This window comes from Hippocampus bargibanti, linkage group LG04 (assembly GCF_051943395.1).
Source record: "Hippocampus bargibanti isolate YZ-2025 linkage group LG04, ASM5194339v1, whole genome shotgun sequence".
NCBI classification, from domain to species: domain Eukaryota; kingdom Metazoa; phylum Chordata; class Actinopteri; order Syngnathiformes; family Syngnathidae; genus Hippocampus; species Hippocampus bargibanti.
In genome coordinates this window covers 8,976,334-8,988,112 of record NC_142737.1, presented here as the reverse complement: position 1 = coordinate 8,988,112, position 11,779 = coordinate 8,976,334, and the positions used below count along the sequence as shown (strand labels likewise).

Genomic DNA, 11,779 nt, shown 5'->3' with positions numbered 1-11,779 from the left:
TTGGTAAAATTCACGAGGCTTCATAATGACTCCCAGCTTGGAATAAATGAATTCTCTGGAACATCTAATCCAGCAATGGCTTAAAAAAATAAAATAAAATAATGATGCTGTAGAATTTCACAAGTCAACCACTGTAGTTAGAAAAGTCAGAAGCAAGACGCCATATTGTCCGCACGTCATCGTCAAGGTTTAGCGCAATGTCTACTTTCACTTGCTGATGTCTTCGTTTATCGCTTCTGCTGTAAAAAAAGGGTCGAACACAGTTCTTATATTTGACTGCAGTTAAGCCTCCACCCCCTTCCATTACTTCATCGTAGCCTGCCTCTGCATGCACTTAACATGTCAGCTCAGACTTTGAGCCCATTTATGACAACGAAAAAAATTACGTTTTTGGTATTTTAATGCTTTTAAGATCAAACGTTTTTGTCTAAATAAATCCATTTATATGTCATATGTTCTGGTATATAAGGCGCACCGGAGTATAAGGCACACCCCAAGGAACTGTGTACGGTATTTTTAAAACCTTTTGATGTATAAGGCGTACCGACCGCACTATAAGGTGCACAATCAATGAATGAAAAAAGTTTTCCAAATATAATAAACAAAAATATAAAACTTTATCAAACTTTACAATAGAAGAGGTTGAAAAACTACTTTTGATTTGGATTAACGAAAAGCAGCTTGCAGGGGACAGTGTGAGTGAGGGTATTCTCGCCGAGAAAGCACGGCAACTTCACTCGGACATCAAGAGGCAACTACATCAACGACCATCACAAAGGTAAATAAAATGACTTTATTATACAGTACAGTTTATTTCTTTAATTACAATACAATAGACCATTTAGCATACATAAAATAAGGTATATTTTGTGTAGTTTTAAGGCTTATATAGTAGAAAATTGTGTCTTATGTGGACCTAGGAACAGATTATTCTCATTTTTAATGGTTTCTTATGGGAAATAAATGTTCGGCAGATGAACTTTTTGCCTTACACACTTCTGGGAAGAAATTAACTTTGTGAGCTGAGGTATCACTGTATACCAGAAAATACGTAATTGTACCACAAGTTGAGGAGTTGAATCTGCCTGTCTTTATATGGACTTTGCACACAAATTCTGGCCACCCACCAGAGATCCACCCCCATGTTCTTTTCCAGCTGTCCTCTCTACAAACGTGTTGCACAACTTGTTTTTTAACAACCTCCATGCCTACAAAAAGCTGAATAGTCAAGATATTGCTTCTAAAATCGCAAAGCAAATGCATGCATTGTATGCAGCACCGACGTCTTCTTGTCTTACTTATTTGTTAGCCTGCTAGCGATTGTTGATCATATTATGTTTGTTAACGTAATTAGTAATAAGTGCCTTGCATGTTGGGTCCGAGAGGACAGTAATTTCATCTGTGCTGTATGTCATACATATTAGCATATTTGACAATAAAGTTGACTTTGGCTTTGATTTTCAACCAAAAGTGATGTTCACGGTCACACTGATGTGATTTACAAGGTAAATAAAAAAGTGTTGCGCTCAGCAAAAAAAAAAAAGGAAAAAAAAGAAAAGAAAAAAAGAAGCTCAGATTGACCTTTGTTCTGCTTTTGGTGGGACGAAAACAGGCAGAGTATAAAACGAGGGGGGAGCAGCTGAAGGGCGTACTTGTTTCTGTAAAAGGGGCTGCTGCAACTCAACGCTGCGTAGAGGCAAACCTTCCACTAAAAGGTAAAATACACTTTTTTTGTGAATGATGTGAATGAACATATGTAGCTTTGCGGATTTTGCCACATGTGAAATATATATAGTATATTTTTTTGGCACATGGGGCATTTTAGGACTCATTTGTTCGGATTATTTGCATGGAAAGAACAGAAAAACAGATGGCTTGCCGAAAGTAATCCGTGTGGCATGGTAGTTTCTTGAGTGGGGTTTTTGCATGTTCTCTCCTTGTTGCTCTGGAATTTGTTTCACTTTGTAGCAACTTACATGTTGGATTCCTGTCAGAGATGTTTGTTCAGACACTGTGAACAAAGGCTCGAACACAGGAAGATTGTCTTTTACTGCCAGCAGGGGGCGCAATTTTCACGAAGCCACTATGTGTGCGCTTCTTTGACCGAAGCCCAACCTGTGTAGCCCTCTGCCAAGCTATTTATTGAGTGTACGGTTACTTGGCTTACGAACCTTTCGGTTTACGAACGTTAAATTTATGAACATTTTAACTTGACATACAAACTATTTTTCGGGATACACACAGAGCTGACACAATGAGTGATGTGTCGTTCGCTAACGAGCCCGTTCTCCTAACAAGAAAATGGCAGCCGGCTTGATTTGGTCCTCTATTCCCCGCCCCCAGTCGCCGCTTAAAGCCACATGATTGGTCAAGAACGCAGCAGTGAGGGGAGGTGGTTTAAACATTAAAGAGACAGGCAGACGACAGAGAGCGTGACAAAATGGATAGAAAACTGAAATTAGGACTCGTTTCAACTTTGATAGTTCAAAGGCAGAGTGTAGACTGCTAGGTTAAAATAATAATAATAATAATACATTACATTTCTATCCCATCAATCAGGCTCCTTAAATAACCCACACATGTCATCTGTACACTTGATGCAAAAAGCTATCAACTCAGCTAAACAGAACGTAATTGATGAGGAACTAGGTAAAATTATCGCAGATAAAGCACCTACAAGGGATCATTCCTCAAGATGGTGAAAGAAGGCTACGTTCCTCATCAAGTGTTTAATGCTGATGAAATTACAACCACACATTATTCAGTTTACGGAAGACCATTCACCAGAGTTTCAGTTATTTCTGTCAATTTTTAGTCAATTTATGGCTTTCCCAAGGTGTGTTCCAAATATCCACCATTACGTTGCACGCAAACCTGTCCTCGTCTGACAAAGTTGTCAATCACTTTTACACACTCCTCTTTCGGGAGAAAACATTGCTGCAGTGAGGGACTCAGTAGGACGCATCTTTTTGGGTCAACCTCCCGAAAGAGAGGGAAAGACCCTTTTTACAGGTTTGCTTGCAACAAAATGGTGGACATTTGGAACACATCTTGGGAAAGCCATAAATTGATTGATTGAAAGCGACAGAATTAGCTGAAACTTCCATAAACCGAATAATGTGTGGTTGTAATTTGAAATAAATAGCTTTTTAATCAAAGCTACAATTACATTTTTCATGGGTATGAAATGATCATTGTCAGATTATATCAACTTCAAGGTGAATATTATGGTGCCGCACTAATTTCCATCCCACACCCTAAAAATACGCTTCACTCTACATGAGGGCTATTTATCACAAAGAGTCATCTAATCTCCCATGTTCTCTTTCTCTCTCTGCAGATAAGGGAGGCGAGGAGGCGCAAGAGGAATGTGGGCCATCCTCAGCCTGCTCCTCACTCTCGGCCTGCTCCAGGGGGGCGCGGCAGAGAGCGGGGAGGGCATCGGCAATCGCTGTCAGCCCCCGCCCGAATGGAGGATCGATGGGGTGGAACCCATGAGGGCGACAATGGGGCGTGTGACGGTGGTGGCCCTTTTGCAGGCCAGCTGACTGTTCTGTTTGGTGCAGGCGTCCAGGTATGTATCATGGTTGAACTCGTCTTGTACATAGACAGATGCTTCCCTACTTACGAACAGCCGAGCTACGAACAATGGTACATATAAACATTTTTGCAGGTACAGTGATACCTCAGCTGACGAACTTAATTGGTTCCCAGAAAGTGTGTGTTAGGCGAAAAGATTGTCTGCCAAACATTTACAGTAAAGTCTCGTTATATCGATATCGGATATATCGATAGTCCCGGATATATCGATACTATTTCTATGCACGCACGGAGAAAATTACATGCAAACAGGGTCGGATATATCGATAGTCCCGGTTATATCGATATTTTTTCGGACTCCCTTGAATATCGATATAACGAGACTTTATTGTATTTCCCATAAGAAACCATAAAAAATGAGAATAATCTGTTCCCAGGTCACCACAAAACCCAATATTCTACTAAATAAGGCTTAAAACTACACAAAATATACCTAATTTTATGTATAATAAATGTGCTATTGTATTGTAATTAAATAAATAAACTGTACTGAATAATAAAGTCGTTTTATTTACCTTAGTGATGGTCATTGATGTAGTTGCCTCTTGATGGTATCCGAGTGAAATTGCCGTGCTTTCTCGGTGATAATACCCTCGATCACACTGTCGCCTGCTAGATGCTTTTCATTAATCCAAATCAACAGAAGTTTTTCATCCTTTTCTATTGCCTGAGACCATTGCTTAGCCAACACAGAAACATCCTTAGCCCCATGTAGCAATGGTCGACTTAGCATGCTGGTACTGGGACGCTAAGTCACACAAATGCACACCTCGTTCGTCTTTTTCGATGATCTCCTACTTCTGCTCGATTGTAATATACTTTTGTGTCCTCCATTCGGCTTAATATTAGCCTGTGGCGGGTCTTTTTCGGGCCCATAATAGCAAAAGTACTCCACTCGATAACAAACCACATCTGCACTCAAAGAAAGTATGTGTGGAAAACTAGTCCGCCAGCCACCGTGGCGCTGTTGGACCGTTTGGTTTGGTGTTCATCCACCGAAAACTAGTCCGCCAGCCACCGTGGCGCTGTGTGGTTTGGTTCGTCCGCCGAAAACTAGTTCGTCAGCCAAGATTATATCCTCGCGAATTTAATGTTTGTGAGGCAAAAAGTTCATGAGCTAAAGCGTTCGTAAGCTGAGGTATCACTTTATGTTGACAAATGTTCGGACAGTGATGCTGTAAGTTAGATTTTGTATTGCGTGCCTTTTTCCGCCGCTAATTCCGACGTGGGGCCCTGTGATAGACATTGACATTTGAATTGTTAAATATCGTTCAACCATCTCTCTCTATCTCTCTCACATATCTTTATACAGCATATATTCTTTTCAATATTTATTTTTCAGTACAAACTAATACATGTTACTTATACAAGCCTCAAATATATTTATATAAACCTTAAACATACCTATATAAGCCTTAAACATACATTCCAGACAAAATATAGCACTGAAGCAACTTACGAACGAATTCACCTCACGAACGACCTTTTGAAACCTATCTCGTTCGTAAGTTGGGGATAGTCTGTGTATATTTTTAATTCATTCTCTTTCCCCTCTAGAATGGATAACCTGCGCCTACAGATGGAGAGTCAGGGTTTGAAAGATGTGACCTACATGGTGGTCAACCATCAGGGAGCGCAAGCACAACAGCTGCACCCTATGCTAGCGCAGAGGTTGTCCGCTAACATCGCACTCTACAAACAAGAAGAGCAGCAGTCGGATGTTTGGCAGCTGCTGAATGGATCCAAGGATGACTTTTTCATCTATGACAGGTTTCAACACGTAGATGTGATACATTTGTAAAATACAATTTTACATTAGTGTTTTTGAGCAGATTTTGAGCTAATATGCATACATGTGGCACACTATGTATCATGCTATCATCTGGAGGTACTCTTGTTTTTTATTAAATTAAAAACACTATGATTTAACCACTATATTAGTGTCATATATTATAGTACCAATAGGAATAGCACTCTTTGTATGCATATTCATAATCATGTCCCTTTTTTTTAACCTATTGATCATCAGATGTGGACGCCTTGCGCGCAAAATCTCCCTTCCGTATTCCATCATTGGCCAGGGCGACATTGAGAATGCCATCAAAGACACTTACTGCAAGCGATTGTGTGGCACTTGCACATATGAGGTATTATTATTATTATCATTATATATGTGTATATCTTCTTCTTATCTTTCAGCTTTTTCCTTCAAGGGTTCGCCACAGCGAATCAGTGTCCTCCATCTTCAGAGGTTTAATTCGCATGTTTGTTTTGGCCAAGCTTATACGTCTCTTTCTTAATGTCTCTCTCTCTCTCTCTCTCTCTCTCTCTCTCTCTCTCTCTCTCTCTCTCTCTCTCTCTCTCTCTCTCTCTCTCTCTCTCTCTCTCTCTCTCTCTCTTAATCTCTCTCTTAATGTCTCTCTTTCACAATCACTCTCTCTCTTTATTAAACTGTCTGTCTCTCTCTTTCTCAATGTCTCTCTCTCTCAATGTCTCACTCTCTCAATCTCCCTCTTTCTCAACGTCTCTCTAGCTTTTTCACAATGGCTCTCTCTTTCTTTCTCAAAATCTCTCTCTTTCTCAATGTCTCTCACTCCCTTTCTCAATGTCTCTGTCTCTTTCTGAATCTCTAGCTCTCTTTCTTTGTCAATCTCTCTCTCTCTCTCTCTCTCTCTCTCTCACTCGCTTTCAAAGGCTCACCAATTTCATATGGAATTTCCACAGAGTGCTGAAATCCCATCAGAGTGTCAAGTAACTACAGAAGAAGAACGTCCCGATGCTGCCCCAGCAGTTGATGCAGAAACTGGACACCATGGTCAACACCATCATGGTCATCACCATCATCATCAGCATGTTCAGCACGGGCACCACAGCCATGATCATAGTCTGGGTCATAACCAGCATGGAAACCAGCAGATGCAAAGCCAAAGTCACCACAGTTTAGGGCCAGAAGCTAGTCAGGTGCACTCACACGTGGCTCCCCAAGAGGCGCAAGGGATGCCGGTGATGCAGCGACCGTGAGCACCCGAGAAGTCAGGGTGAAAATCAAAACACGAATGACATTGGGCCGCCGCATCCGACAGTGATGCCGCTACTGCGGCCAGCTGATGCTGACACTGACGGAGGCTGTTGGGCGAGACAGGCGAGCCGAGCTTGTGACGCTGTCAGGAGGCGCTTCCCGCCACATGACAGTGACACGGGCAGATCGAGGCCAATCACGTCAGCGAGACCTGACAGTGACGTTCGCCTCCGGCCGACTGACAGCCACCTCAGCCGGACCAGTGAGCCTGACCTCCGGGGGTCGTGAGCTGAGAATGAGGCCAGCTGTAAAGCTGGTCGTGATGTCATTCTCGAGTAAGAACACCAGCTCACTTCACCCATGGTCCAGATAGGCCACCATGTTTCAAAAATGACTCTTTCCTACTTTTGGACCTTTCCATCTTTTATGAAATCAGGCGCATAAACTATGCTCTAGTGGCGTCTGGTTGAAGTCAGGATGGCAGGGATGGGAGATGAGTTCTTCTGGAACATGGTGGACTCAGTTTTTTGAGTGGAGTTTTCCAACCTATATTCAGCCAAAGCACATATTTCATTTGGAAAGTCTCACAACATACCACCAAATAAAAATGTAAACACTTTATTCTCCACCTTGTCAAAGATTGCAAATTAAACAATTTGTTTGTAGGGTATTTCTTTTTAGACACACACACACACCGAGCGCTATTCATTGAAAACCTCTGGTGTTTTTGTGTATTTTATGAAAACATCCAAAGATGCCACAAAGGTATGACACCACTCTGGAAGGGGAAGATGTTTTTTTGCAATATGTTCCATACAATCCACTAGTCTAAACATGGTATTCTGATTAAAATATGTATTAAGTAGCAACATTCATCCATTATTTTATTTTTTTTAGTCATCTCAAAGCGAAACGTTTTTTTTTTTCTTTCTTTCATTTACTGGCGCCATCACAGTGCAAAGCATTCATGTAATAGTCACCTATTTTCTGGGCTTGGTCATGTGATGTTGAGCATCTGATGTCGTTTTCACTTACCGGCATGCATCAGTATACGGTACAATCGCCATCCCTTCATTGGAGACAATTGCTTTGATTTTTCTGATAAATCTGCAAATACAAAATAAATTGGATTACCGTGATTAGACTAGTGGGGGCGCATCGACGATATTGTGAAGAAAAATTTGTCTTGACTTCCCCTTTTAAGTTTTTTTTTTTTTTAAGATTTTCTTGTAAACAGTTCTTGGGGTCTTACAGAAAGGGCACAAAAAGTTTAGTAGTGATGGGTGTAGGATAGACACCCCTGTATCATTCATCATACCTCCATACACCTACACTTAAAATGACTACATACCACACACCACGAAAGAACATCAAACCCACTTAGGGACATTCATTTAAAGGTTAAATATTGTTTTTTTTTTTCATACCCAGGACTCAACCTCCCCCTTTCTTGAACTGTATTTTCTTGCAAATTGCACACATTAAAACAACGCTAAACGACTCCACTGTCATAAAGAGAGAAGAATAGATCAAGAATTACTTTTTTTAATACACCCTGTGATTCATGACGGTTTCTGCGGGAAGGTTTTGAAATACTACCTAGAAATCTGATGCCACCACAGAGCAATGTATTGAAAATTGAGTGTATGAATTATACAGTACGTGAATGGACAGTGGAATAAACTTTGAATGGATCGCTTGTGTTTCTGCGTTTTGGATCAATATGGCAATTCATGAATTGTTTAAATATGTTCACAAAAAGTAGTCTCAAAGAAATTTGTAATTTTGTTTAAAAATAACACTGGTAAACAAAATAGTTTTATCTCAAGGCTTTGTGTGTTGAGTATTATGACTAACAACCACGACTACAATTACATATACCTGTATTTTATATCCGAATTGATAACATGACAAACGTACCGAAATTGTCCAGCAGATGGCAAGAAAGTTTCACAAAAGAGACATCAACATCTCATCTCATTTTCCGTACCGCTTATTCCTCATTAGGGTCGCGGGGGTTGCTGGAGCCTATCTCAGCTGTCTTCGGGCACGAGGCGGGGGACACCCTGAATTGGTTGCCAGCCAATCGCAGGGCACACAAAGACATACAACAGTCACTCTCACACTCACACCTAGGGACAATTTGGAGTGGCCAATCTGCCTGCCATGCATGTTTTTGGAGTGTGGGAGGAAACCGGAGTACCCGGAGAAAACCCACGCGGGTCCGGGGAGAACATGCAAACTCCACACAGGGAAGCCGAACCGGGACACGAACCGGCGACCTCTGCACTGTGAAGCCAGTGTGCTAACCACTCGACTACCGGGCCGCCCTGACATCAACATCATTTGCTCAAATAAAACGTTTCAGGATCTTTAAAAAAAAATGGGTTCGCAAAGCACTTTATTTTAGGTACACTTGTAATTTATAATGAGATTGAAAAAGCCATTTTATTTGTTGGTTTTGGTCATATTTTGCTGTCCACTAAACGCACAAGAGAGAGGACACAGTGCAATTCTACAAACAACACAATGTATTTATAACCACAATTTTAAAAAAAGCACGTTTACGATTATATACTTTTTTAATAGTTGAGATTTTTTTGGGAGCTCACCAAGTAATTTTTTTAAACATTTCTGAGTATACACAAAAATTATTATAATGGTTACTTTTTGCTGTTTGAATGGAAGACTGCATCGAGTGATTATTAAAAGTAACCTTTCAGTGTTAAATTATTTTACTCATAAAAAAGAGGTTCCTTTTTATCCAATTAGTGACAGCTAAGCCTTACTTTTTTTTAAATCATTTTAGTAATGATACACTCTATAAAGGCAAAGTACATCATGTTCAGCTTGGATTCGTGCACCTGAATGCCCTGAAAAATTGGATATCCAAAAAGGTCAACAAACAAAGAGAGGCGATGAGTTAAACCAATGTGCCTTGCCTATGTGGGTGTAATTGGGCTGAAGATCTAATACAAGGGGGAGAGTGACTTATGGGTAATTAGCCTCAATGTTCTGTGAGTGGCGGTCAGTGTGATTCAATCAGCCCCCCACACAGAGCACCGGTATACAGCCTCCATCTTAATTGGCCAATAAGCTTTCTCCAGCTGGCTGCTGCTCCCTTCTTCCATGTTCTCCACCAACACTCTGGACTGGGAGTGAGAATGAAGCACACACACAATACGTGAACCCATTCGCACAATGTTCCTCTATGTGCATCACAAACAAGCCTGTATTCTTATAACACAACTGAAGACTCTGACATCTCCATTCATGACAAATGCCCGGACAAAAAAAAGTATCAGTTTGATTAAAATGAGGCAAATTTACATTTATTGTATCACAAGCTAATCAAGCACAGATATACCACTGACAAGGTTTAACTGCTAAGAATGTCATATAAATGAAGTCCAACATTGTTCTTAGCGGTCCAGTCCCCCTCAAGATGGATGCTACAAATATGAATGCAATTGTAAAAAAAGCTACAATGGTACTTGTGAGAAGTTTCCCAATTTAAATAGGGTATTTTTGCAAGAAAAAATAATGGATTTACGAGTGAGTTTCTCTCTAACCATGATGTCTATTCTGCCTCCCCGGAGCATGCTGTGTGCGGTTTGGCAGTTACAGTAGTAAGGCGTTCTTTCAACAACAAAAAAAGGAGTCTGCTAGTTTCATGACTTTCTTTCCAATCTCAGCTGTTAACTGTTAAACGAAACATTAAACATAGACAGTTCATGATGTGTATTTAACTAAACAACATAAATTTACTCACGAAGGTCTGCTAGCTTGCTGCTAGAAGATCATGCTAATCACCCACAGAAATAGCTAACAAAATCAGCATTGTTCTGTTGTGGTTGTATCATAAATTTTGAACATCTGTTATTTAGACAAAAATGTTGCAAACACAGAAAACATAGTACTCACATTCTTTTTATTTTGCGAATAATGACGACTATTAGCCAAGTCGCGAGCACACCACCAGGAGCCGCACATCCACTGAATGAAGCGCCCCCCCCCAATCCATTCTTTTTTTTTTTTTTTTTTTTATGAAATGGATTTTCATTCATGTCATTGGGGAACGTTTCTACGAGATCTTAGTGATTTAAAATTTAAATTGTGGACAAGGAGCAAATTAAATTTGAGTCAAGATACTATTGATGAACAATGTTGCTGAGCACGAACCTGGTTGGCATAATCATGAAGCAACAACAGAAAAAAAACGGCCAAATTGCACAATATGTCATCAATAAAAGGCTGGAGCTCCAAACATGTCACTCAGCCTCACGACAAAAAGCCAATGTGGAAACAATAATAATAACCAAGCAGAATAAGGACGTAAGAATGCTTGCAGTGTAACTATATTGAAACTAAAGCATTTACAAAAACAAAAACAAAAACAAACAAACAAAACAAAAAACAAACAAACAGAAAAGTGAGATATTGACACAATCACATAGTATTTGTGACATCAAATACTATCTGGATGGGAGACGTCAGTGTCAAGTTGTTTTATTTCAGAGAGAGCCCACTGCCAGTGCCCCCCGGGATTACCTTAATTCCACATCGTTTTGCCCCACGGCAAAATGCTGGCTTCGAAAATTCGTGTGAAAGCAGATTACACTTCCATCCAACTATTCATTCATATTTGAAGCAAATTATTATGTACATACATACATCACAGTATAGGATTCCATTAATCTGGTAGTATAAAATTTTGTGTGCAAAAACAAACTCGAAGGCTTACAATTGAAGTTTATTGATAATAAAGTTTCCTCATTCTATCATGATTTTAAAAAAAGGCAAACATGTCAACGTCAAAATATTATTTAAGCATGTGTTGATGGACATGTCTCATTGTGAATTTAGCATGATAATATTAAAACAACAGTAAATGACAAGACGGCCAAAAAACATAAACAATTAAAAACTAAATCACCTAACACAATGGGGACATGATTTCAAAATTCTAAATAAAGATAACGTTTTTCACTGAATACAAACTGTACATTATTATTACAATTCTTATGAGAATCAATCTAAAAATAATACCCTCCATCTACACACACAAGTACCAGTTTTCAATAATCGATAATATAATCTAAAAGTAAACCAAGCTGGCATTTTTGTAAAACTATTTCATTAAAAAAAACTTTTCCCTCT

General features: G+C 39.8%; 1 protein-coding gene across 1 annotated transcript; it reads left to right on the top strand.

Moving 5' to 3' along the window:
* Window positions 1–1,596: 1,596 nt before the first annotated feature.
* On the top strand, window positions 1,597–8,314 carry selenop (selenoprotein P). The gene is made up of 5 exons (XM_088993858.1): window positions 1,597–1,715; window positions 3,341–3,574; window positions 5,158–5,370; window positions 5,630–5,747; window positions 6,325–8,314. Exons 2-5 carry the CDS (start codon window positions 3,369–3,371, stop codon window positions 6,619–6,621), a joined length of 834 nt encoding a protein of 277 aa, XP_088849984.1. The 5' UTR covers window positions 1,597–1,715; window positions 3,341–3,368; the 3' UTR covers window positions 6,622–8,314.
* Window positions 8,315–11,779: the final 3,465 nt, after the last annotated feature.